The following is a 26,396-nucleotide window of genomic DNA, read 5'->3' as shown; positions in this document are numbered from 1 at the left end:
AAGCGATGGCAATAACAATGACACAAAACGAAAATTCGAAAGGAGATGAAGAGAGCAGAGGCAAATAGTCTATTTCTAGATCTATATACCTTGCCTTATGGTTTTATAGAATTGAAGATTTAGGTTTCAGATATATAGGCATTGGGCGCATCTAGCTACTTTGAAAAGCGGTCCTTTTATATGTACACTTCTTTCCCCGGCCTACTAATCAGACTCTCCACCTTCATATCCATGTTCGGCTATCTACGAAATTCTTTCTATTCGGGGCCCCTCGGGCCCGCTAGCGGGTTGTATCCATCTGTCGGTTACCACCACAGAGGACCTACCCTCACGGTCACCCGGATCCTCGATATCCTTGATATCATTGATGTTGAAACCCCGACCTAACTCATGACCATCCGCTTCCTGGGCGGCCCGAGGGAAATCCTCGACTAGGCTGTACATGCTCAGGGGTGGAACACTCTCAATCGTCTCAGCTTCAAATTTAAGATTCTTGACTGAATCCTGTTCCCCCAAGTAACTGATTATGTTGAAGTTGCAGTATCTCCACGCGAGATCCATAATAGTCCCCTCGTCTTCAAATTTGGCCTGTAAACTGGCACCGCTTATGACGAGCAGACGTATCATAGCCAGTTGTTCTGTGGCTACGGCATAACCAAGCGCTGTAAATCTTTTTGGTCCTCCTCTTGCTTCGAGGTCAACATTTTGACCATACCTAATTATATCGGCTGCAGAACCTATATCGCCCACCATTACCGCGCATATTAATGGGGTTCTCATCTTCCCATCCCGTAGGCTCATGTCCAAGTTATATGGAAGAAGTATCTCAATGACCGACTTTTGCTGTCTGAGAATTGCTAGATTAATCGGCAGGAATGATGTTTCTGATCCGGATGGAATCCCGGGAGCGTCTGGATCCTCTCCGAGGTCAATAATACTTTTAATCGTGTCTAAACTTCCGCCCAGGATTGCCTCAATCAAGGCAGTCGAGCCATGATGCTTGATGTCGGAAAAACTTGCCCCCTTTTCTTGGAGAAGACCCACGACGTTAAAACGTGAGGCATCGATGGCGTGAGCTAGCGGTGTATAGCCATTGTAGTCTCGTGCATTAATATCCTGAAATTCGGTTAAGCCATCAATAAACCAGCTCCAGCCAAAGGCTGCTGCGAGGTGTATTCCTTTGATTGGCTCCGAGATTTCATAATTGGGTGGATTCTCTCTCTCCACTTTTCGGACTTGATTGACGGCTGCTACCAGATTATCGTCCTTGAGGAAATCCAAAGTCTTCCTAAGAACCCCAACCGTGAACCCTGGGGCTTCGACCCCACCAAACCGGCCCAGAGGGAAAGAAGTCCATTCTTTCGATGCATAAGAAAAGTAAGTATGGGCTACCAACCTCTCCTCGTACTTCAACTTGCTAGGGCAAGGACCCGTCTTGAAAACACTTTTTGATAAATATTCAATTGTCGCCTCCAGAGCGGAATCCTGGCCACCAGGATACCATTCCCATCCAATAAACTTGAAGTATTGGTATGCTGTAGGGTGGAATAGCTGAAAAGTCCTTCGACGGCTGTCATATATAACTAACCCCTGGCAATACGCGACTAGGTTATCAATTGATATTAAGCTGGGCGAAATCCCTTCAAACATCTCGTAGACATGAGCTAGGAGCGCATCTAAGAGTCCTGCCGGTGTGAAGGGGTCACGTCCGCTTACACTCAGACCTATGAGCGTAATAGCCTTTAGAGCATACTTCTGGGCATCTTCGCGGGGATCTAGGATGATTCTGCGCTTAAAATCGTTATAGAATTCCAGATAGAAGCTGCTTTCTTGTGCCCATTTCTTTGCCTGCTTGAGATCTTCCATAGTCTCTAAACTCCACCCCATAAGGTGTTCAACAAATAAACTTGCGATTTTAAACCTTTTATCAAGTTGTCAGCCCCGAGCTTGGTCGGTGAAATGGAATTAACTTACACCCCACATGCTATATCTTCCACTTCAGCAATATAATCCCTTAGAACCTTACCATCTTGGGATAGTATTCCTGGATATTCTGCAAACTTATGTCGCAAGAAACTTCGAATATCTCGATTAAGTGGGTCGGTGCTCTCTCTGCTGGTGATACATGGGCCCATTAGCTCTGCTGTCTGTGTCATCTCTGGTCTCGCAGTACAAAGAAGGTTAACGCCACTACGGCCCCATATTGAAAATTTCAATTCTAGCGCTTCGCGGGTCCCAAGATTTTCGAGGCCATCGACTAAAATGAAATTTCTCCGGGAAGTGTCGAATGTGTGGGATAAAAATTTACTGACAGCTCTAGGTTCCCCAGCTAGAGCATCCTGAGGACCTTCTTCTGCCCCTGATAGATATTGGATGAAGTTTGAATCTGGGTGGAGCTGCCTGCGAATACACTGCATGAAATTGCGGGTTGTCCATCGTGCACCCCCGGGGAGGGCTTCTCCACAGTACACTATGACAACGTCGGCATTTTCACCGTATTGTTTTCGAAGTGTCTCGTAAATCGTGGCCATGATGGTGCTCTTGCCCGACCCTGGACTATCTTCATAGAGGAGAGTTAGGCCAGGGGTGTCTCGCCATTTTTGGAACCCCGGTAGCTTCGTAAACCATAATGAGGTTCTATCCACGCGATCTTGAATATATTTGCGATGGACTTTTCCGAAGTCGACATCGAAAGAATTTTCTTGCTTTCTCTTTTCTCCCTCTTCTGCATGGCCATCACCTTCTACTTTTTTAGGCGTAGCGTCTAAGGTGTTTTCTTGTTCCAAGCTTGCCGACTCGACCTCAGGAACAAGAAGTTTGACCGGTATAGATTGGAAGAATTCTGTCCAATCCTCCCTTTCGTGGTATTCTTCAAGATTCCATCTGTCGGTGACTAAATGGCTGAAGATATGATCGAGTTTCGAATCTAGCGTCGCTTCCGTTTCGAGGGAGTTCTGAAGTCGATATGCGTCGAGGGGCCTGAGCTGCTTGTCCGACGGTGGGTTGCCACCTCGTTCTATATCTAACCTCTCCATCTCGGTTTCATCCGGGAGGTTCTGAGACTCTTCGCACCCCTCAAACCCGCAAGCCCAGGACAATGGTTGCGGGTGCGCCCAAACTGGTAGCCCTAAATCAGAAGACATTATACCTGGCAGAACCAAATGTTCTTTGATATGTTCAACCCAATCCTGGCGCATTGTGGTTTCATAGGGGCAAAGTAATTCACAGAATAGACATTTGGCTTTGGGGCCGCCTTGCACCGTGTCGTTATCGTTTGAAAATAAATTTACCATTGAAGCCGTATCACTATGGGTGATAGATGGCGCAAACTTCGTAGTATTTCTCTCAGGTTTGGCACCCTCAGGAACTGGATTATCTTCGGCTGCAGACGCTTCAGGTTCTGAATGAGACCAGGCCTCAAAATCGTAAAAACCCATACCTGCATCAAGGTTAGCAGATCGAGGGAAATCAAGAAGGGAGAAAAATGAGCAAATCAGGCTCTAAGGTCGCACCTTCGCTTCCATCTTCAGAACCATCTATGAGGCCACCCTCGTCTGATGGCACGTCTAAACCCCCTAGCAATTATTCAATGTTAGAAAGACGAAAAATGAGGGCAGCGAAAGAAGGCTACAAGGTTTGGGAAGCTTACTGGGATCCAGAACTCGAATGAATTGTTTAGCGTAGGCTGCGGCTGTGCCTGCCGCAATTCTCTTCCATCTTATATCTTTATGCGTATCCGTATAACTACTAACGCCCCGGATAACGACAATATTATCGATCTTTGTATACGTCGAGAGATCCCCTTCCATATCTACGCAGCGGACATTGGTACCAGGAGCGAACAGAGGGAACGTCCCTTTGGTGGAGAGATTCTCGACACATGCGATACCATCGTGATAAACTTTTGGCGCGGAGTACCCAGGCCTCCTTCTGAGCTTCTTTTCCTGAGAAACATGATAACAGCGCCCACATGTTTGTTCCTCCTCACTGGCACCTATAGGCACATAATCCATATGATTTACCTCTGATGCGAAGTTGACGTCTGTCAAGTCCGTGTAGCTTGTATGTCGATAATTGAGAATTATATCCCGATTTTCGCTGATGTGTCCAGGATCAGGTATCGGTGTAAACTCGTGCCCAATGTCCTTAATGGTGGCCAGTATTAAATCAGGAGCCGCCCTGGGGCGAATTGTACGACCATTAAAAGTGCCGGACTTGCTGATTTTGTAGTGGGCTAATCCGTCCACACCACTAACCACGACATCTGAGAGGTATGTGAGAGATGGTACACCCGCACCCGTACTCACATGCAAGAATATTGCCAGCGAGCGAAATACTTTTTTTATCTCCTCTGCAAGACACCAATCTGGCCCACGGTAACGATCGGATTCCGACGGCCAAGCTATTACAACTCTATGAGGCTCTATTCGGCCTAACCGGTACTCAAACATACTACCTGAGGCCTGAGATGTCATCGGGATAAGGTCTATCTGATCAAGTAGGGCTTCTGCTATCACCGCGTCCATTTTGGTTGGGCATAACCACGCTACCTGATAGCGAGCACGCTCCATTGGGCCATATAAACTCGCTTCATCTGGTCGGTCAGGTTTGGGTACAGGGAACTGGTCTGCTGTAGTTTCCTCAGGATCTTCGCCGGTTACGTCGACGGACGTGGCAGCTTGAGGATCTTCAGTTGCCTCATCTACCTTCCAGTCGAGAATAGATATGCCTGTAGGTCCAGAAAAGTCACGGGTGAGAGTTTTTAATGAGGACTCTGACACCTTGTGCTCATCATCCACACTTGAAGCGTCATCGGCTATCTCGGCCAAGCCTTCGAAATCCCGCTCCTCAGCCGAAGCAGATGAAGGAGTATTCTGTGACTCGCTATTCCTGGAATCAATATCAAAGTAATCCCCCTCAGCATCACTATCTGATGGTAAAGGTAGAGAATTCAACGAAAAGTCGTGAACGCAATGTGCGATATGCTCCAGTGAATCTTCACCTTCATCAGGACCGGTGCACAGGGGGCAGTCGACCGCTTCGACTGGCTTTGAAGATGAAGATGCAGTAACGAACATTTGGACCTCGTCGCTATCAACTGAGTCTTTGTGGGAGGTTCCGAGATGGTCCACTAGCTCCTCCTCATTTGAGAACTCAGTTGTTACACCCAGTTGCTCGCAGACGGCACAAATCCATATCTGGCCGTGTTCCGTTTTGATATGTTGCTCCCAGTCTTTCCGCGTCAAATAAAGTTGTAGAGGTTGATGGCAGTCCTGGAAAATACAAGTGTATGGTAAAATATCACCCGCGAGGTGCTTCCTAGTCGATGAATCAGACCGTTTCATGCATAGATGCTTGGGAAAGGACCATTTAAATACTTCCACTGGCTACGTTCAGTATATGCTACAGGGAGTGATTGCAGGCAGCACGGGCATTTGAAAACCGTATGATACCGAGATACATTTGGTGGTCGGGGATAGGTAATTCTCGAGCTAATCCTCGATATTACGGTTGCGGGGGTTCGTGCTATCGGTTTATCAGGTATGATAATAATATCTTCGATAGCAGATGCAGCCGTGGTGGCTGTTGGTGCTATAACAGATAGAGCTCGAAGGGTCTGATCCTCTGGGACAACAATCGAAACTTGTAAGGCCATATTCGTTTCCGGAATGTCAAAAGAAACCGCTGGCTTTGAGCCAGCTTGGGGTTTGTACTCTAAGGTTGAATTTGGGTTCTCTGGTATTACTTCCATCGGAGCCGTATCTGAACGTGCTAGTTTTTTTGAATGAAGTTTGGCGTAAGAGAATCTATGCCATCGACGTAGATTAGCTTCAACCAATCGTGATTGAATGGGATTTAATTGTCCCTCTTCCTTGGGGCCCTTGGGATGCATTATGAGCTCCAAAAATCCCCTTAACTCTTGTATTTTCGGGCTGTCTAAATCAAAACTTTTATCCGCCCGTTTCAGGCGTGAGCTCGAACCCGCTTTACGGATTGCAACAGTGAGTCTTATGATTTGATCAAGAGTAACTTCCACATCTCGTTGAGCTTCGGCTTCCTTAGGTGATAGCTCAACGGGGAGGTTTTCGTCCACCCTCTCCACCATCGAGTCCACATTACTCTCAGGCTCTGCCTTCTGATCAGTAACCTTATCAAGAGCACTGTCGACATCCTTTGCTAGAAGCCGAGCAGGTCCAGTCAGCCATATGGTCAACTTTCGAAAGATAGTAAAAAAGAGTTACCGAGATCTCGACAATCTTCTACAAACATTTGTAAAAGTTTTAATAGATTGACTAATGTGCTTTGTACGTCCGGCTTGGTAGAGAGCCTCTGGTCGAGGGAGAGTTTTCCCTTGGCGGAAACACCAGCCCCAGCTGCCCATAGGTTGAAGTCGATGAGTCGATTCTCCGCCCATCCTCCCTCCTTGAGCCGTGGGACAGCTAAACATGTAGAAAGAGACTTTCGACATTCGGCCGTCGCCGCACGAATAGGCTGTGATTCGAACATCTAAAGCGGTATCGTGGACACCGACTATAGCTATATTGCGTTTGCGTTCCTTGTTGAGCAGAGTCAATATCCGTATCCATGCATTTGAGAACTGTGGTGAGGATCCCAAATTGAAAAACGGAGTCCTCTACTTCGTACTATTCTGGCGAGTTTATCCGGCTGATCGAACGCTATCACCGTGTGGAATTAATGATGGTTGAAGCCTCAAGACCTAATATTCGGAATTATGCCCCGCCGTGGGGGTAAGATAAACACGGTTGTGAAGCGCCAGGGTATGCAAGGCTGTCATGCATGTTGAACAATGCATGGAGCCCCGCACGGTCATGGTCGAGGATTCCATCCAGCGCCTCCCTCGACAATATTCATATATTGCAATCCATCTCCAACTTCGATATGCTTTCGAAACTTCCCTGGTCTAGCCTGATTAATCCGGATTTCTTGTGCCTCTAGTGCGAGATTTACCACGGTAAAGGGCGCGCCCTGCAGTTAAGGCGATTAGGGGCAAGCACGGTGGGCCCAGACACTTCGTCCCACAATGTTGACAGGGGAATTCACACCGCTTGAACTTGCCCAAGAGGCCTTTCCAACCATCAGCGAAGTCGCGCTCAAATTAGCTGTCGAAACGAAGAATCGTGGATTCGGGAAACTCGGAAGTCTACTTTACATTATTATCCTAAAAGATGTCACAACACTATCTAGCCGCCAGGCGACCGTTTTCGAGGCTAAGATTGGGGCGTCACTCGATATACTTGAAAAGGCGTGTATGGTTAGTAAAGCAATATTATACCGTCTTCTCGAATAATAAACTATCAGGCTACTAAAATAAAATTCCGAACTAGTGGCCAAAGAACGCAGGAACAAAAGGTCATACAACATTAAATGGAATTGCAATAGCTAAACGGAAAGGCCTCGTGAGGGCTTTAAAGATGGCGAGTGTCGACGTACATCGCGGACTCAAGGATTTCTTCTCAAGAGGTCACGAATTCGAAGCTTTATTGACCGTCTTGGAGCAGACCCAGACAATAAAGGATCTTACATCAGAAGATATGGGTCTGGCTTCTTCACCAGATAGCAAGAAAGATAACGTCCCCGGATACCCTCAACACGTCAATGAGGCTCTATACGTTACGCTCGATATGCATACCATCTGTGGATGTTCCCCTCAACATCTAAAATCCGCAAGATTGAGGCTAGATTCTATAGAGGAGCATGAAGGGTCACAGATTCCATTTGAAGTCCTTTTCCCTGCTTCTCCGGCTCTCACCCGTGGCACCCCAGACTGCGAAATATGGCACGAAACGATGTTAATGGTATCAAGAAATCGGCCTCAGAAAAAGAAGGGGCAGAAACCCAAAAGGGCACCTGTGCAAGTTGAAGGCACAGAGCTGTCTCTTGGGGAATTTTGCCGTCATCTTGGGGCAAAGATCGGCTATTGCATCCGTTTCAACCTTGTTTTCGAAAGCGCCGACCCTGTATTAAGGACTTGCGATCTTACGGGCCGCCCCACTAGGAATGTCAAGCTTGTTCAGAGCCTTTCTCTGACAAATGTTTTATACAAAATCGGGAACAAAATGACGACAAAGGAAAGGTTCTACCTAGCGTATGTCCTCGCAAAGTCGGTATGGCAGTACTACGGCTCAGATTGGATGAGACAACCCTGGACCCACGATGACATCCAATTTTTGGAAGAGCAGCAGTCGGCGGACAAGTCTAAAAAAATCGCTTCTTACAATCCGTACTATCATCCGAAATTCAACGATGAGAAATCAGAAAACCCAGAGTATTGTCCAGACGGAATTCTACTTCATCGATACCCAAACATCCTCGCCCTTGCAATTCTGCTCATTGAAATCATTCAAGGCCGGCCTTATGACGAACAGAACCATGAACCCTATGGGTTTGCAAAAATAAAAGAGTACTACAAGTATGCATGGAATCTTACTCTCGGAGCAGCTCTAGATTGCAATGTCATCTATAAAGAGGTGATCAAAAAGTGCTTAGATGGGAAACTTTTCAAAGAAGCACCCTTCGATGAGGACAATCCAAACGATGGGATTAATATGCGACGGGACATCATCTACAGAGAAATTGTTTTCCCACTGAAACATCTCCTAAAGCTTTCCGGTTCTTCAAGTAGCGAAGAAACAATGCTTCAGGTCGTCGACGATGGCCCCGAGATCAAGGCACACCCGTATCAAAAAGACTACAATATCACATGCCAAAGTGACTCTAGTCGCCGTTCTTCTTTTGAATATTCAACCTCCCGAGTTGAAATGAGTCCGCCAGCGAGGCCAAACATTACAATGTCTCTTGCAGACGAAGATACACTTAGCGAACGTACCTGGCCAAATATCACTCCAGAAACACGCTCTCACACACCAGATTCCTGCATATCCGAAGCCCGAAGCTCTTGGTCTATCGAAAGGCCTGAAAGTCGCGATGATTTTGAGATTGCAATAATATGTGCCGTTAAGCCCGAATATGATGCAGTCGCCCTTCTCATTGACGAGTTTTGGGATGACGACGGCGATGGATATGGAAGGGCACCAGAAGATCAGAACACTTACAGAACTGGAAGAATTGGTAGATATAATGTGGTCCTTGCACTTCTACCAGGCATGGGGAAGGCAAACGCGGCCAACGTTGCCTCCGGTTTCCGATCCAGTTTTCGTGGCATTGAAATAGCTCTCATTGTTGGAATCTGCGGAGGTGTGCCCTTCTACAATGGCCAGGAAATAATCCTCGGAGATGTTATCATAAGTGGATCCATTGTACAATACGACTTTGGAAGACGTTACACCAATAAGTTTCAACGCAAGAATAACTTCAGTGAATCCCTCGGAAGAGCAAATACCGATGTCCGTGGTCTGCTAGCGGCATTGAGTACGAACGACGGGTCGGAGATCCTGGAACGACGGACTTTACATCATCTAGAAGAGCTCCAGAGAAGAGCTCAGAGGCGCCGGAAACTTCGAGGTAAATACGACTATCCAGGGGCAGACAAGGATAAGCTTTTCGAATCCTCGTACCGACATAAGCACCATACTTCTTTTAACTGCGATACCTGCAATCATTGCAATGTAGATTCAGACGACACCTGCGACAGGGCCATGACGGGTGCTGCATGCAGCGAGCTGCTTTGCGATGAGAAGCACCTTGTGCACCGAAGAAGGTTAGATGAGAAGCTTCAATCCACAGAACTAGCAGGCGAAATACAGCAACCGTACGTGCATATTGGGACTGTAGGATCTGGTGATACAGTCATGCGTTCCAGCCAAGAACGCGACAGGATTTCGAAGGAAGATAACATTATTGCTTTTGAAATGGAAGGCGCAGGTGTATGGGACAACTTATCCTGTATCATTATCAAGGGAGTCTGTGACTATTGTGATAGTCATAAGAGCAAAAATTGGCAAGATTTTGCCTCCGCTACCGCAGCGTCCGCCATGAAGGCACTGCTGGAGAGATACGGCCGAAGGGATAGGTCCCCGCGCCCTTGGGACAGGCGCGCCTATGGACGCTGAGGTCAGTTTAATGTTCTAGAGTTTCTATTATTCATCAAGATTCGGAACCCCGGGTGCACTATACCAAATTCGATTGGCTAGCGAGCCGAAGACCGGGATCATGGAGCTCGCCTCATGCAGTTAGATCGTCATATTCCAACATCTCGGTCGAGTAAGCCGCATGCATGTGCGTTGACTTACAACTAGCTTGACGCTAGATTAATTGTTTACTCAGCTTACCAAGCGGCTTAAACCGTCGAGATGTCGTTATAATTTCGTAAACTATCTCCGAATCTCCTGGGAAAACTCCTTAACTTTCGACTTTTTGTACCTACGACAAGCATCTACTGTCAGCAGCAAGCGTTGATGGCTGATTTTAGGCCGAAGTTTTTGGTGGCCTTGAACATTTCCAACACGGCGCAGGCTGCCTCACGAAAATATGCCGGATCGCGGGTTTTCACTGACGGACTTCACAATAGCATTGATGAATTACTATAATGTTAATAGCCTCAAGAGCATGTGTATATAAGAACAGTTTGATACCCGCTAGAAGCAGTTTTCACTTAATCACCATCCAAACAATTTCATACTCAACAAGTCATTTGCATCACAACTAAATCCTCCATATAAAATAAAACTTCAGAGCCAACTCAGCCAACGAAATTACAATAAGATGTCTAGCCTTCCATCAACTATTCGTACTCTCTCCCAACCCGACCCAAACAAGGCCGAGGTCATACTCACCACCGTTCCTCTCCCCACAATTACCCCAGATTCCAATGAGCATCTGATCAAAGTCCACGCTACCTCTCCTTGTGCGGGCGAACTTCTCTGGCCTTCTTTTGCGCTAAGCTACTACGGGAAGGATCCCAAAATCGTCCCCTGTTACGACCTTTCGGGAGTCGTTGTAAAAGCTCCTGCAAACTCCCCATTTCCTGCGGGATCTGAGATTTGGGGCCGAACGGCTGTTTCTCATTCCGGCAATGCACGAGAGTATACGGTTGCTTACACGGAGGAGCTTGCGCTCCGGCCAAAGTCTCTTGACCCTGTAGAGGCGGCTAGTGTCCCACTTAGTGCTATTACCGCCTTCCAAGCACTTTTTGACCAAGGTGGCCTTGCGGGATTCGATGCAGGCGAAGAAGGAAGGAAGGCGAATGCCTCGAAAAGAATTCTTGTCATAGCCGCCAGCGGTGGAGTTGGTGTTTGGTTGCTCCAACTTGCCAGAGAAGCTGGTGTTGGCGGTATTGTTGGGGTTTGCGGTACTCCAAACGTGGAATTGGTTAAAGAGCTTGGAGCCACTGAGGTTATCGACTATAAAAAACAAAGTTTGAATGAATGGATCGCAGAAGATGAGAGCCGAAAGGTGGATTTGGTTATTGATTGCAAGGGCGGTGAGTCTTTGGCGCAATCATGGAACTGTGTAAAAGATGGAGGGAAACTCATTTCCATTGTGGAGCCTACGGAGCCGAGAAAACCTGAGGGTTGCACCGCTAAGGATGTTACGAACTACTTCTTCATTATGGAGCCCAGAGGATCTGATATTCTACACGTTGGTAAATTCCTCGAAGAAGGGAAAGTAAGGATGGTGATTGACAGCACGTTTTCTTTGGATGATTATCAAAAAGCTTTTGACAGACTTGGCCGTTCGACTGGGAAGGTTTTGATCAAAGTATAAATTCCTATTTAAATATCTCCCAAGGATCCAAAAGTTGCGCTACATTTAGTCATAGCACTATGTTTGTATCTACTCTAACAATGATCCGGTATATGTGCCGGTGGCTTCTTTAATCTCAACTGAAGAGTGGCTCGATATCGCAGTCATAAATATTCAAAATAGTGTAGCACCATAATATCAAAGGGCTATATATAATTCAATTCAATTAAGGGCCTAAGCGCTTGTTATTTTGTCACAATCCAAATCTTTAATGTTCGCAGAATAATCGCTATCAGCATGGGCAATTGCTCAATTTTTGATCAACATGCGTTAGACAGTAATTTAGATTTTGTATTTTGAAGGTAATTCGAAAGCCAAGCTTAGCTTACCAGGTTTGTATGATGCTACTGGTACTGGTAACAAAATTCGACGCTGGTATGCATGTGGGGAGGGAGAAAATACCGCCACCGATATATCAACCAGTTAACTATCATTAAGATACTTCTCAATTGGCGTATATACCTAGGTTCCGAGGTTCCGAGTACGAAATCACAGGGGCGGTTCTAGAAACGTTAAAACAAAAGCCGAAGGGTCTTGATTGCTCTATCACCTTATCGCCAAGTGTGATACGCCCCATGCTCGCGCTCCTAATCTCATGCGCATGGATCCTTGCCACTCACGTAAATCGTTTTTAATTTTACAAGAAATCATAATCCATGGCGCCCTGAGCAACAATGAACGATGTCTATTACATGTCCCCATTTAAAACATTATCTCACATCATTTCTGCAGGGCGCCTCGAAGTTCAGGGTTTTCGCTATTCATATCGTCCTTTTGATTGGATCTCACGAGGGGCGGCCCCCCACATGACAGACCCTGGCCAAGCACACGCAGAAGCGCGGCACAGTAGAAACCTTGACTTAATAGAGGTAGTATAGTAGTATTCGCTTATGACACCGGATGTACGAAAGAAAATCCGAGCGGTATGCAGACTGCCTGGCAGAGGGGCAGTTCGGTTCATTGCACACCATACAATTATTTCGTGGGTAATAGGGTTTTTCATGTTCAAAAAAAAAGGGCTCCGGAAAGTATTTCTGGATTGAATAGCCGCCTGAAAAATCTTATAATATTTTTAGATAGATTCCATCTTGAAAAGAAGGAAGAACGAGGACATTTCTAACTTCAATATTAGAATTAGCTGCTATGAAAATACCACAAACCCAACGCAGGAAGGGTTGTCGACGCCATGCATGGCCTCGGCGCAGAGTTGTCGCCCAAACATCCAACATCCAATCCAACATTTCACTAGTCAGCACACCCCTCGAAACGGGCAATTTAATCGCCCAATCTGTGCCTTTTGAGCACCTTTAAAGACCCAGGAGTCCCGGTGGCACAGGAATACAGGAGTTTCGTCTTGAAATTCTTGTCTTCCCTTTATATATTACGGCATGGTAGTTGTGTCACGCAACTGATGTTACAGATTCTTGATATTCCAACAGACCAGTTTTCAGCAATCTATTTTTTTCGCCGCCTGCGAACTACGTAAAATATAAACGGACGATGCCATTTAGTCCGCCGCTCCTCTTCTTTCTTTCACTTTTGTAATTGTTTTCGCTCGCACTCGTTAATATTCCGCCCCGCTTGTGCGAGAGAGGCTTGTCCTTTCTTCCTTTAACAACTGCACGATGCATATGTCACTCCCTCAGAAATTCCCCCCGCCGGTAACAGCAAGGAGACCGCCAATAAGCCGACTACGAAATATTATTACAGTAGCAGCAGCGACATTCTTTGTTCTTGTTTTCTTTCTCGCAATAAAAATTTATTTGCCGGGTGCGCCGGATTTCGTGGCTACCGAAAACTCGTCTATCCCCACCACCGCAGCCGTCGTCCCTAAACCACCACAAAAGAACCTCGAACCCATTAATGAAGAGAAGCCTATTCCTTCTTCAATCTCTAATGTATTCAACCCGCCGACACCTATCACCGAAAGACTCAGCATCAATGACGGTGATAGCTTAATCCTCACCGGCGTCAAAAACATCACAGAATGGCGCTCCGTCGGTCGGCCGCCCGCTCGCAAGGACTGCTGGTCCTACACAGCCCGTTTCAAACCTTATGCCTCCCCATCACAAGAAGTTCTAGATCTTATCTCCAATAATAACAAACCAACCAACAATCGTGCCTTCATCGTTCGTCTCTCAACCGGTCACCCTTGGAAAAAAGAATTCAATCTTCACGCTCGCGCTGTAGTTCTCGAAGCAGGATTGGTAAACTACGATGTCTTTTTCCTCGTCCATACCGATCTATCTTCTTCCGAGCGTACGAAATGGATAAAAGACCATGTACCAGCGGAATTTCGAAACCTTACGCAAACCTTCTCTACTAAAGACGTGAAAAACTGGTTGAACGGTACCGCGCCATTCAAAAATATCATGGAAAATAATCATCTCGCACTACAAATGTTCGTTACGAATAACAAACAATATGACTTCATCTACTCAATAGAATCAGATGTTCGTTTGATCGGTCGCTGGGATCAGTTCCTCACTGACGTCGACGAAGAATACAAATCCCATCGAGAACGCCAGGGGCCCGACCAAGACATGCCAGAAACACCTGATTTAGTAACCTTTGAAGCTCTCAAACGACCTAGCGACAAATGGTTATGGCTTGATGATAAATGTCTCAAGGATTTTGGAGGACACGAGGATTTACGTACTTCCATCGGGCCGATGTGGGGTTGGTCAAGACGGCTGATTGAGAAAATGAATGAGTATAACGCAAATGGCGTGGATTGCTATTACGAATACTTCGCTCCAACGATAGCTTACAAGGAGGATTTGACGACGTTCTTTTATCAACATCCGTTGTATTGTTCGAGGAAAACTCCGTCAGGAAGACATTCATTGAAGCTTGAAGAGCTGGGGAAGAACGATCCTAGGACTGTGCAGTATGAGAAAGCTGCTACTGGATGCACTGTAAGTTTTATATATCTGAAAAGAAAACTTCCTGAAGGGGGTCCTAGATGGAGACTAATATGACATTTTAGTATTTCTTTGTAAATCCGCATTCACAGCCGTTTTGGGACGAGTGGTACAAAGCGAGGAAGAATCCCGATTCATGCTGGCCGACGGCTTTGGTACATCCCATCAAGGGGGAGTTCTTCAATTAGTATGGTTCTTATTCTTATTATTACTTTGGAGTTATGAGATTTTTTTTTTCTCTTTCTAGGGAGCGGTGCATTATAGAGGAGCATGGAGTTTCGGGACAATTGTTCTTATCGGTGGTACCTTGATTGTATTAATAGTTTCTAGAGATCAAAAATACCAATTTTTTATTTAATTGATATCGGAACTATAGCTTTAATGAACCCAAAACCATGGTCATAAGCATTGTACACATAGCCGATATAAATACTTCCGCACGTGACAACTTTGACATTCAAAAGTCCGAACAGGGTGACACAGACACATCCAAACTAGGTGCGAGATCGGTCCCCAGGAATTTAGCATGAAAGTCTAATACACGTGATGAATTTGTTTTGCAAAATGCATACTAAGTCCAGGATACCGGGTTGGACCTCCCTCTCCCCCTCTTACCTCTGTATCTATATCTCTACTTGAGCTTGGCACTGCTTTTGGATCTATATCGCTGACCAGTCCCCTATAAATATCTCATAGATTTTCAAGTTTAGTCTTTTGATGAGTTAATAAATTCTAGAGCGATTTTATTGTTAATTCAATACATCCTAGAAAACATAATATGGACATGAATGGGCTTGTCTAGACGTGGGTATAAAATCATAAGCTTCAAGGCTATGTTACTTTCTCGACTAAAATGCTTACTATCCATATATTGTTTTTTTTAAAAAAAAAAGTTTGAACGAAAGATGTCAATTAACTCGTAGCTGATTAGAGTAAACTCATAAAATTCAGTTTTTATTGACTACTAGGCGTTCCCGGCCGCAGGCGGTCTCGAGCTGTAGGAGCCTCTGTTCCAAAAACTAGGGAATTTATGGAGGTAAGTGCAACACAATTTAGATCCAAAATGCAACGCCGCCGTCTATTCGAATCAGCGTTCGAGTTACACTTGCATGCGAACCGAAAAGTGTTAAACTGAGACAGTTAGAGCTTACAGCTAGCTAGCCTTAGAATCCAAGACACAAAGGGGGTAGCAACAGACAAGCTGGTAAATGAAAGATTACTGGATAATCAAAATTGGCTCTTTCCAGTCCCTCCAATTGCAAAGCTTAACCCGAAACAAAATAAAATAAAAAAACAACGGAAAAGGAAAGATGCTAAAAGACTATAGTACTATATCCTAAGTCCCTCAAGAATAGACCAATAACCCTTTTATTAGCAGAAGAAAAGGAAGAAAGGAAAGAAAGAAAAAATCATTAAAATGAACGCTTAGCTATGCATATGTCCGCTATATAGTATATATGCTGTATACGTAATCCTATACTAGCTATGCTAAACCAAAAAATGTGGGGGGGTTCAAAAAAAGGTGACATAATGGTATCCAGTAAGACGCCAGAAAATCAATGAAATGGTTTATCAAATAGAAAAGTTTAGTGGTTTAGTTTAGTTGAGTTTTTCGAAAGAGAAGAAAGAAAAGGTATAGGAGGAAATTTAAAAGAGGAAAAAAAGAGCTCAGGTTTAGAAAGAAGTGTAAAAAAAGTGGTAGATATGTCTCGCGCACCAGACTGCACATCCCTATCCTTGCTTGTCGAGCAAAGGGTTAGGGGCAGAGTATCAGCCAACGTCGTCCCATTCTATGATCCCCACCCTGAAGCCGTGGAACTTCGAATGAGGTATTGAAGGGCTAGGAGGGGAGTTGATATTAGAAAGAGAGAATTTTGTGAGGGTAGGATGGTTGATATGAGGAAGTCGTATAGTTGAAGAAGCGGAAAGTTGAAGAGGGGTCATCGTTACGGTTCGGATTAGGGAGTCCAGATTATGACAGATAAATCATATCCTCCTTTTTGCTGGAAGGATAGGTGAAGGTCCTAGGTCGTCCTTTGCCACTCAGTTATATAGAGCAGTTGATGACTCGAATTTGGATGAATCCAGCGGGTCAAAATTTAGAGGAGAATAGGCGGTTTGAGGAGGAAGTCGTTCCGAAATCACTGATTATCGTGTCAAGTCGGAGCTTAGCTTAGATACCTCTCAGCTCAGGTATGAGAACTCGAATGTCTCCCCCAAATCTCCCCTCCCGCCGTGAGCGATACACGAGTAATCCAACACCCCTCTGGAATAGTAAAGTAAAGAGTTATTATTATTTGGTAGTATAATAGTGAATGCTAGATGGTCGTAGATCTTCAATAATCAATAAAGATCACGAGTTACTGTTTATTGCTTTTGGAGGAGGAATGGAAATCCGTCTCCAAGAACCATCTCTTCGGGTTCAGGCAGGGCCCCAGCTGCTGTTTATGTACGAGAGACAGGTGACTGGCCATGGGCTTTCCCCTCACTCACTCGTTCCCAGCTCACGCCAGGAATTCCAAGGCGTTTCCATTCGGCCTTCTTTCCCTTCCTTCTACCACATCAGCCGCCTCAAATCCGGAAACTGTAGTACATAAACCAAGCCGGACATTGCATATAAGAATCTGAGACCACCCAATTTTAACACCTCTCTCACATTAACAGAGTGGGAGAAAAAAGAATCCACAATTAGTTCGTATAGAATGCATCTGGGCTATAGCAAGAAAAAACCAAAGTACTCTTCTCCACGTTTAAACGTTTAAGAGCTCGCAGGTGCTTTTCTTCTTCTCTGCTTGTTGCCAGCCCAAAGGACTGCATGCATTAATTGCCTGCAGAATTGCACCAGAAAGTTTGCTACTAAAGATGACCCTAGGCGAATTCGGCTTGGCGGCATGATTTATAGCCAACCAGACTTTGAAGAGGCGATATTGGCGAAAGAATGAGGGTGTGCGAAGCGGGTCTTGAGATCCTATCATTCGACTGTCTTTCCCACTTCGCCGCCGTCCGGTCCTCGAGGGTAGACTAAATCCGGCTTATTGGGACGTATCTTATTTCCAGCTTTCTTTTTCGTTTTTCGTTTGGTCTTTTTGTTTTTTTGTTCGAACCGTTTCCGATCGAAGCGGAGATCGAAGGAACTGGCCGGGATTGCATGCCCACTGCGAATGTGACAACGCGACTTGGCTTGTTAAAATCCAACAATTTAGAGATATTTCGAGATAGCTTTTTGCGACGTCGACGTCGATAACTAGACGTCTAGCTGGTCTCAACTTCAAAGATCGATCCAAAGATGTTCTCAACATTGAGATCCATCTCCCGTTTAAAACCTCGATCCCCAATCCTATCGCCCTCTTTAATCAAACCAAAACCTTCTTTCCGCCGCTTATCAACCCCACCACCATCACCTCCCCCACCATCACGTGCAGACCGCATAATCTCAAAACGTAAGTATAATACTTCTATACATATACCTTACTCAATTAGTCCACACAGTCTAACCTTCTCTCATATATCAAAAAGTCCCCAAATACCTCCACCCCTACACCCGCCCCCTCCTCTCCCACCCAGCCTCCCACCTAACCTCATTCCTAATCCTCCACGAACTAACCGCCATCATCCCTCTGTTCACCTTATTCACCTTCTTCAACCTAACATCCTGGAACCCAGCCGACCTACTCCCCGCAGAATGGATAGAAACGGGGTATACCCGATTTAAAAGGTATATAGAAAAGAAAGGGTTGGAGAAATGGATCGATGGGAGGGGGGTTATGGGTTTAGCGATAGCTTGGGCGGTGGTGAAGGCTTTGATGCCGATAAGGGTTTTGGGAAGCGTTTGGGCGGCGCCGTGGTTTGCTAGGAAGGTTGTGATACCTGTTGTAGGGTTGGTTAGGAGGAGGTAGAGTTTCTAATGGGGAAGAACTGGAAGGGCTAGAGGTTGGTCTTCGGAATCGGGAGGTTGTTAGAGTTACAAGGGAAGATTTAGAGAGATATTCGTGATACCATCATATGGAATATATACTTTAGTAGATATATATATACACCCCGCCTCCTTCATACGTTTCTATCTATGTACATAAACAAAATAAAAGGAAGAAACCGATTCAAAAAAAGGCTAGTTCGGTTCTGAGGAGAGATCTAGAGGCAAAAAAAAAAAAAAGAGGTATGTATACAAAGCATATTCCCAGAGAAGAAAAAAGTTCATGTACTCCAGCACCCAAAGATACCCTAGTGATTTTATACGAATAAAAGGATTTTAACGCCGGGTCCCAGGGATTGCAATGTTAAACCCGTTGGTTACTTGGGAGGGGGGAAAAAGAAATAGAAAATGTACAGTCGAAATGAATCTTCGGGTGGGCGGCTGGTTTCGATGTCTTCCCCGTCTTTATTAACCGAGTAGAGAGCTTCGTTCGATCAAATGAGAACTGGGAGAAATATTACTTCGGGGTGGAGTGAATATCGTTTGTATATCCGTTTCGTAGCTTTGAATCCGTAAAACAGCTGTCCGTCGGTGTCGTCTTAGTTCGAAAACCCCCTCTAACCATGTCGTAAATAATACTCAATAGCAGTACTGAACTATACACCCCCAATCTTCGTTAGCATCTCCATTTCAAATCTTAAAAAAAGAGAAGAAAGAAAGAAAGAAAAACATACAGCAGCAAAACCCGCACATCCAAAAGCGCTAGCCGTCGGGCCCCCACTAGCTCCCAAAATACCGCCGGTAGCACAACCAGCCAGAATCGGATTGACCAAATCGTTCTTCGCTCTATAACTTTCAATCACACATTCCGTACCCGCGAATAAGGCCCCGACCATTCCGAAACCCTTCGCTGAACTCCAGGAGCGAGATCCCATGTCTTTAAACCCAGCCCTTACTTGTTGTCGCCAGGGGAGGTCGGAGAGTTTGGTATTTGTCGCGTACATTGTATCATAGGACATCTATATAGAATTATCAACGAGTTAGTGGGAGATGGCGGAAGGAGTAGGAAGGGCAGTCGGAGGGAAGGGAGAAAGAAAGTACCGAAGCCATGAAGAGTCCAAACACTCCACCAAGAGCGAAACCCATACCACCCGATATCACGGTTTTTACAGGACACGATTCCATCGCTGCTTGCATCTAACTCTCAAGATTTCCTGTTAGCATCTGGGCCTCAATAATCCGAAGTAGAAAGAAACAAAGTGGTAGCTGGACTACTAACCTGCTTAACCATAACCGCCTGCTGTTGCTCGGGACTCAAGTTGTTAAAGTCTGGAGTTGCAGCTCCACCGCCTCCACCACCAGTAGGTCGTCCAAAGGGACCCATACCCGGCATACCACCGCCTGGGAAAGCCATGGCTGTTGTTTTTTGTTTCTTTTGAGGGTTTGAGATCTCTGTTGTGGAGTCGGTTTGTATGGAGGGGACCGAAGGAAATCGCTGGCGAAAGGGTTTTTGCGGCCGGGAAAAAAAAGTTTAGGCGGGCTGCCCGACTTTAACGAGTTTTGGGACGCCGCTAATAGTTTTGATTGGCAAAAAAGTCAAAAGTCGCCTCTATCGATAAGGTCGACCGAATGTTAATTACTACCTCATAGAGAGGATATTTATCGGATAGTGATTTGGATTTTAGAATTTAAATACTGCCTCTGCCTGAGAGTTATAAGGGTTCTGTTATAAGAATAGAGGATAATTTGTACACGCTCCCGCTAAGGATAAAATATAATGGCCAGCATAACAAAAAAAGCAGAAATCCACCCGCTGAACACCCCTCCGTCATTATATCGTATCATATCCAAGCCATGCTTCATATCATCATCATCTCGCCAGTATCAATTTAATTCCCTATTTCACCCAAAGCAAGAAAGAAAGACTTGCGAGACTTCATTAGTAATTCCGGCCAAAGACTACATGGGCAAACTACTCGACAGCCCAGCTCCCTTCTTGTCTAACATCAACCTCTTCCTCGTCTGTTCCTGAATAATTCTTCTCAATTTCTCCTCTGCCGTTTCTCCATTCTCACTGCCCGCCACACTACTCCCTCCGACACTCTTCCCACTGCCAGCACCTTTCTTCCATCCTCCTCCCCAGAGCAGGTTTTTGAAACTAAAGCTGCTTCTGGTACTTCCTCCTGCATTACTAGCCACGCTCAAACTGTCCCTTTCTCTGACAGGTATATTCGTCACCAAGCTTTGCCTGCGAACATGATAAGGACTGGGACTTGCAACTTGTGGGACCGCTACATCCTTTGCGCTGCTACTCCTAATCGACGCGGCGCCGGGATGAACAGTTCTGAGTAATAGAGCAGGTGGTGACGATAATCTTCTTTCCTCGGCCGTCATGGGTGGGCCGTTAGGACTTAAATATGGTAGATTGGATGGAAGACCAGCATTACTGCCTTCCCTCCTCCGTCTAATCAACCAACTACCACCACTATTCGTCGCAGTATCACCCATCAACGCATGGTTGTTGGAAAAGCTATTAGAGCTTGTCATACGAGGGCTCAGAGGCGATGGGACGGCAACACTGCTACTCATCTGCATACCATTCCCTCCCAGTCGTTTAACAGTAGTATCGGCCGTCTTGGCGACAAGTAAGGAATGAGTATATGGGAAATGACGTTTATGTACCGAATCCCATTTACCGAGTTTTTCTTCCTCTGGTAACATTTCGTCGATAGCTTCTAGTGTAGCTATGATATTTTCGATGGTAGAATAAGCTGTTTCGGCGCTTTGAGCGAGATCTTCGACGGCCACGCCATTTTTGAAGGGAGCTTCTGATTTTAGACGGTCGGAACGGGTGGTAGTTGTCTTTAGAACCTGGGTGGAGAGACGTTCGGCGAGGAGGATTTGGGATTCAATTGATTTTTGGTGAGTGATCAATAGGTCGGTCTCGTGGGTCAGATTTGAGCGGTAGGTAGTTGAGAGGTGGGTTATTGTCTCGATGGTGCGAGTGACTTTTAAATCGATGTTAGAATGTATTAGATAAAGAAAAGAGGATATGGAGAATATAAATACCTTTCGGATCGATGGCTTTGAGGATGCCAGTAAAGGAGAACTCGGTGATAGCGGGGAGAGGCACACGCTCCGACTCGTCGACTTCGGGGATAGTGGTTGTCACGGTACTCTCGGGACGAGGGGAGTAGGCACGGACTAAGACCGGTTGGGTGACAACGGGTTTCGCGACAGTTGCAGAGGAAGTCGTCGAAGGAGGAGCTGGAAGGGGTGGCGCGGGATGGGCAGGAAGTGGCGGTGGTGGTGGTGGCGGGGAGGAAGAAGAATATTTGGATTTTGAGTTGCGACGGTTGCGACGACGACTCGAGACAGAAGAGGCTGATGTCTGTTTCTGGGAAGTCGAGCGAGGACGGGAAAGTCGTTCACCGGCGAGACGGAGAGGATCGTCGGAAGCGTTTGAGTTTGACCAGAAGGAGAGAATAGAGGCTAGCTTGTTAGCCGGGGGCAGAGAGTGGCGGCGACGGTGGGATGATGTGGTGGCAGCGGTGGTTGCGGTTGAGGTTGAGATTGACTGGGTGGAAGAAGAGGGAGGGGGGTTAGCAGGGCGACGAGGCTGCGAACGGGAGGGTCCGGTGCTCATGGTGACTCTGATTGGACTGTATTTAGGTTGTCTTGTGTAGGGATCTCAACAAGAATATTAATGATAAGGAGGAGCCTGGTAATGTCGAGAGAGTATTGAGATGTATGTCGCGGTCGACGGAACTGGGAAAGATGTCTAGCATCTAAGAAGGTATCTACCTGTCTACCGACCTTATACTAATGAATAGAGGGGGGATGGGGATGTGGGTTGGTTGCGCAGGAAGTAAACAAAGGACCGACGGAGTTGCCGCAGGAGATGGGCATCTCCTCCCCATCGTCATATCATTGTACCTTCATACTCTGATACTATCATACAGTACTGTTCTTTGACTTGACGACGGGGTGGCCTCGATGTCACAGATGGTGCATGATGAAGTGGCAGTCCACAACATCTGACCCGACTGCCCAGTTACCGTGCTGCCCCTGCTGCTCCAGCTGCCCCTGCTGTCCCCAATATATACCAACTTCTCCATCCTATACTATACTTCTCCATACTATACCACTGCACTGCACTGTACCACGATACCACCAAGGTAAGAAGGTACACTCATGTCTACGGCTATTGTATTAGAAGCAGTTAGACTATTATACTATTAACCGGGATGTGATTACGACCGAAGTTTGTTTGGATGTAAAAAAGTAATGACTTAGCGAGTTCCGCTGTTAGCGGCAAGTTGGCCTTTTATTGTTCTTTAGTTAGGTCACAAGAATCTCCATCCAATTACCCTGTTTTATCTGCCATTCTTGCTCTCGCGACTCCCCAAAACTTCACCAAACAGAGACACACAACATGGATTCCAACTGAACTATCACAACTACCCGTACATCCCCCCATACATCCTTCCGTTCCTTCCAACTAGATCCTACAAATAACTCCCCGCCGGTCTCTAATTCCATACACTGCCTAGTTGGTCTTGAGTAATAGCAACAGTCGAAAAAAAGAGAAGGAAAAAAGAAGCTATCCGTTTGGACCCGCAGATTACCTAACAGATAGAGAAATATATACCTTTACCCGACCTACTCTCGCACGCAGACTATTAAAGAACTAAGCGGATAACAAACCGACGGGAAGCTAGCGAGCGCTCTGGGATGGGTGCTGTCCAACTCCTCGTGGAGTATGTCGCTCCCGCCTTCCTTATCACCTCACCGGTGACCAGCTATGCCGACCAGGTACCTCTTTCTTTTCCCCCTAGCCCGTCGTGGTTGTGGTGATAGTGATGGCTTTTGTGATGGTTATGACAGTAGTCATGGTTGTACCGAGTATACTAAGAACGTTATGATTATGGTGGTGGTGATGATGGTAGATATGGAGCATTCACTCCCAACGGTCGTCGCTTGGCTTCTCCCTCGACATCCCTCTCATTATGCTTGTCGCCTCAATCCTGCGCATATACTACTGGTTCGGCATAAACTTTGAGTTCTCCCTGCTAGTCCAAAGTACATCCCCTTCCAAAAATAATTTCGTGGAATATTAAGTATCACAATTGCTGAGACTGGGGGTGACTATAGGTGTGATTATGGTATTCGTGCAGACTATACTGCTTAAAGTCGCCCTGGACCACCGTCCTAGCAAGGCAGCTGAAGCAGGGGTTCCCTTTTCGAGTATTAACGGACACGATGCGGAACGCCCCTATAACTTTTGGCAGTGGCGGCAGCAGCGGCCCTTCTGGGAGGTATGTGCTGTCTCAATTGTCCATCCTATACTACATATACAAGTAAGTATATATATGCTAATTAATCTTGGTGTAGTTCCTCCTTTACTTCGTAACCACCGTCGGGATCCTCCAACTTCTCTTCGGCACCTCGACCTTTTTTGTTTCCATCCTCGGATACCTAGCATTGGGAATCGAAGCCACCTTACCAATCCCCCAAGTCATTGCAAACTACCGAAATCAATCCTGCAAGGGATTTCGAGTCTCCGTTATAGTCTTCTGGTTACTCGGTGATCTGCTCAAGGGTGTTTTCTTTACTTATAGTAAAACTCCCATGGTTTTTAAGCTTTGTGGGTTGTGTCAGTTTATGTTTGATTTGACATTGGGATATCAGTATTGGGCTTATGCGGAGAAGGAAGGGTCCATCGAGATGAAGAAGAGGAGGAGTATGCAGATTAGTTAGAGGAGAGATAATACATTCGCTCGCTCTGCTCATTCGTTCATTCGATATATGGGCCTTTAGCTGGTGGAAGCGGGGGTGAAATATAGGTGTATTTATATATCTTGAAGTCTCGTTTGATGATATATGAAGATAACGAGTTATGTCGTCCTGTTTCTTTGAACGGACTTTTTTGGGGGGAAAGTTTCTTAGTGGGAGGCTGACTAGACTAGAGAGACTGTACGGGTTGATGTTTCTTTTTTTCTCTTTCTCTTTTATTTGGCGATTGATACAAATATATATAGTATGATTTAATGGCAGAAATCTTGAAGTTCACTTCCCGGCCTTTTTTCTCCTGTGGATATGTATGTTGATAGTTGTACAAAATAACAGTCAGAATCGAAGGCGGGCAGATTCTTAATTTATACAGTATACAAAATCCCTTACTTATAGTATATCGGTAGTTTACGTATGTACAGTAACAAAAACAGCATAGTAATATTTACTCCTCATCCTCGCTCTTCTCCACCAGAACGATCCTATCCTTTACCACATTCTCATCCTTCCCTTCCAAATCCTTCTCATACCAACCGTCGAGGTCTGCATACGCCCCTTCATAAATCTCCATCCCAATTCTCTTTCCCTTCCCGTGACTAACAGCTACGGGTCTCCATTGGTTGATCGCTCCAGAAACCAATGTACTAGCCGCAGGCAACCAAGTCCCTATCGTCACATCCTTCAAGCCGGTTTTATGCATAACCGACTGTGCCCATTGTAACCCCTGCAATACAGGTTCCCAATCCCTAATCGCCTCTCGAGCGATAGCATATGCCGCTCTGTCCTCCGTATTCTTTGTGGTCTCGGGGGCTTCCTGGAGTTCCTTGTTGATCAACTCAATCTCTGCAGCGGCCAGATCCCAACATTCCATGAGTGATTTGATATCGGCCACAACCCCTCCTTTTTCGAGATTGGTTTCTTTGCCTTCATCCCATCTGACGACCTTCCCTGCTTGTAAGAATAGTAAGGAACCTCGAACAACTGGATCGACAGCCAACCACTCCGGAGCACGTTCTTCCGTTCTCTTCTTCCTCCTAACGTCATCATATTGTTCTTTCCAGCGTCCGGCCAAACTAACCACCCCCCTAGCCCGCCTAACCGATTTCTCAGCATGGGATTTTTCGGGAATCAAGAACCGAACGAATTGTGCTCGAACCATTTCTCTTAGGGAGCCCTGAGTATAACTGAACCCATTTTTACGGAAAACTATCCCGTCGTGGGCTATTTTGATAGCAACACCAGGTCTACCCGCCAATCCACACTGTCGGATAAGATTCTTCCATTGTCCGGGATCGATATGAATCTTTGAAGATCCAAAACCCTGGACTAATCCTGGTAATAGATCGTATTCGGATGGTGAATTGATTAGATTTAGAGCTCGAGTTAGTGTTTTTGAACCGTGGAGGGTTCGGTGTTTCAGAGGACGTAAAGGAAGGGTTTGGCCGTTTAAAGTGATTGTTAAAGTGGCATTTGAAGGGTTCGTTCCTCTAGCAAAGGCTTGTTGGCCGGCTTGTTGGGCTAGGACGTGGTGACGCTTTGTACGGACTACGAGACGTTGGTAGTGGTCTGGGAGGTGATCGATGAGGAATTGGTCACGGTGGACGGAGTGCATTAAGGCATCGAGGGGTTGATTGTAGGTTTTGGGGAAGAAAGGGAGGGGAGCTGGATGTTAATATAGTCGTTAGCTTTTGATCTTTAAATACTAGTATATATAAGGGTGGGGGTTGGAGGGGTACTTTTTGCGATTCTTTGTTCGCGGATAGCTTGTTTCGAGGCGGAGAGGGACGATGATGTCGAGAATTCCCGGGTTGAAGATGATGAAGATGAAGATGATGAAGTCGTATTTATATCACATGAACAAAGAGTAGGCCGTGTTATTGAAGTCGTCGATAGAAGACTGGAGTGGCAGACATCGTGAACCGAAGCCCTCCGTGTCCTCAAAGCGCGGCCGAAAGTTTTAGCAGACATCCTTCCTCCTCCTCCTTTTTTTCCCTTTCAAAACCTTAGGAGAAGCAATTGACTTCTCCCCGTCCCTCTCAAGG

The 26,396-nt window shown here is 45.9% G+C and overlaps 9 protein-coding genes across 9 annotated transcripts; 5 read left to right on the top strand and 4 right to left on the bottom strand.

Moving 5' to 3' along the window:
* Window positions 1-243: 243 nt before the first annotated feature.
* AOL_s00007g448 (uncharacterized protein) lies at window positions 244-6,507 on the bottom strand (the record flags this gene model as incomplete). Its single annotated transcript, XM_011120349.1, has 6 exons — window positions 244-1,921; window positions 1,975-3,439; window positions 3,513-3,575; window positions 3,650-5,319; window positions 5,379-6,177; window positions 6,243-6,507. 6 exons carry the CDS (start codon window positions 6,505-6,507, stop codon window positions 244-246), a joined length of 5,940 nt encoding a protein of 1,979 aa, XP_011118651.1.
* Window positions 6,508-7,042: 535 nt separating this feature from the next.
* On the top strand, window positions 7,043-10,031 carry AOL_s00007g447 (uncharacterized protein; the record flags this gene model as incomplete). Its single annotated transcript, XM_011120348.1, has 2 exons — window positions 7,043-7,273; window positions 7,347-10,031. The coding sequence occupies 2 exons, from the start codon at window positions 7,043-7,045 to the stop codon at window positions 10,029-10,031; spliced, it is 2,916 nt and encodes a 971-aa protein (XP_011118650.1).
* A 652-nt stretch (window positions 10,032-10,683) lies between these two features.
* On the top strand, window positions 10,684-11,685 carry AOL_s00007g446 (uncharacterized protein; the record flags this gene model as incomplete). The annotated part of the gene is made up of 1 exon (XM_011120347.1): window positions 10,684-11,685. The coding sequence occupies one exon, from the start codon at window positions 10,684-10,686 to the stop codon at window positions 11,683-11,685; it is 1,002 nt and encodes a 333-aa protein (XP_011118649.1).
* A 1,664-nt stretch (window positions 11,686-13,349) lies between these two features.
* On the top strand, window positions 13,350-14,836 carry AOL_s00007g445 (uncharacterized protein; the record flags this gene model as incomplete). The annotated part of the gene is made up of 2 exons (XM_011120346.1): window positions 13,350-14,642; window positions 14,714-14,836. 2 exons carry the CDS (start codon window positions 13,350-13,352, stop codon window positions 14,834-14,836), a joined length of 1,416 nt encoding a protein of 471 aa, XP_011118648.1.
* Window positions 14,837-17,934: 3,098 nt separating this feature from the next.
* AOL_s00007g444 (uncharacterized protein) lies at window positions 17,935-18,544 on the top strand (the record flags this gene model as incomplete). The annotated part of the gene is made up of 2 exons (XM_011120345.1): window positions 17,935-18,088; window positions 18,165-18,544. 2 exons carry the CDS (start codon window positions 17,935-17,937, stop codon window positions 18,542-18,544), a joined length of 534 nt encoding a protein of 177 aa, XP_011118647.1.
* Window positions 18,545-19,178: 634 nt separating this feature from the next.
* AOL_s00007g443 (uncharacterized protein) lies at window positions 19,179-19,975 on the bottom strand (the record flags this gene model as incomplete). Its single annotated transcript, XM_011120344.1, has 4 exons — window positions 19,179-19,217; window positions 19,296-19,580; window positions 19,663-19,758; window positions 19,841-19,975. The coding sequence occupies 4 exons, from the start codon at window positions 19,973-19,975 to the stop codon at window positions 19,179-19,181; spliced, it is 555 nt and encodes a 184-aa protein (XP_011118646.1).
* Window positions 19,976-20,520: 545 nt separating this feature from the next.
* AOL_s00007g442 (uncharacterized protein) lies at window positions 20,521-22,207 on the bottom strand (the record flags this gene model as incomplete). Its single annotated transcript, XM_011120343.1, has 2 exons — window positions 20,521-21,569; window positions 21,631-22,207. 2 exons carry the CDS (start codon window positions 22,205-22,207, stop codon window positions 20,521-20,523), a joined length of 1,626 nt encoding a protein of 541 aa, XP_011118645.1.
* A 1,363-nt stretch (window positions 22,208-23,570) lies between these two features.
* On the top strand, window positions 23,571-24,321 carry AOL_s00007g441 (uncharacterized protein; the record flags this gene model as incomplete). The annotated part of the gene is made up of 3 exons (XM_011120342.1): window positions 23,571-23,643; window positions 23,716-23,879; window positions 23,956-24,321. 3 exons carry the CDS (start codon window positions 23,571-23,573, stop codon window positions 24,319-24,321), a joined length of 603 nt encoding a protein of 200 aa, XP_011118644.1.
* Window positions 24,322-24,799: 478 nt separating this feature from the next.
* On the bottom strand, window positions 24,800-26,322 carry AOL_s00007g440 (uncharacterized protein; the record flags this gene model as incomplete). Its single annotated transcript, XM_011120341.1, has 2 exons — window positions 24,800-26,016; window positions 26,091-26,322. 2 exons carry the CDS (start codon window positions 26,320-26,322, stop codon window positions 24,800-24,802), a joined length of 1,449 nt encoding a protein of 482 aa, XP_011118643.1.
* Between the last annotated feature and the right edge of the window lie 74 nt (window positions 26,323-26,396).

Source organism: Orbilia oligospora (assembly GCF_000225545.1).
Source record: "Orbilia oligospora ATCC 24927 unplaced genomic scaffold scaffold00007, whole genome shotgun sequence".
In the NCBI taxonomy this organism is placed as follows: Eukaryota; Fungi; Ascomycota; class Orbiliomycetes; order Orbiliales; family Orbiliaceae; genus Orbilia; species Orbilia oligospora.
The sequence above is the reverse complement of the archived record's forward strand: the minus strand, read 5'-3'. Positions and strand labels throughout refer to the sequence as shown.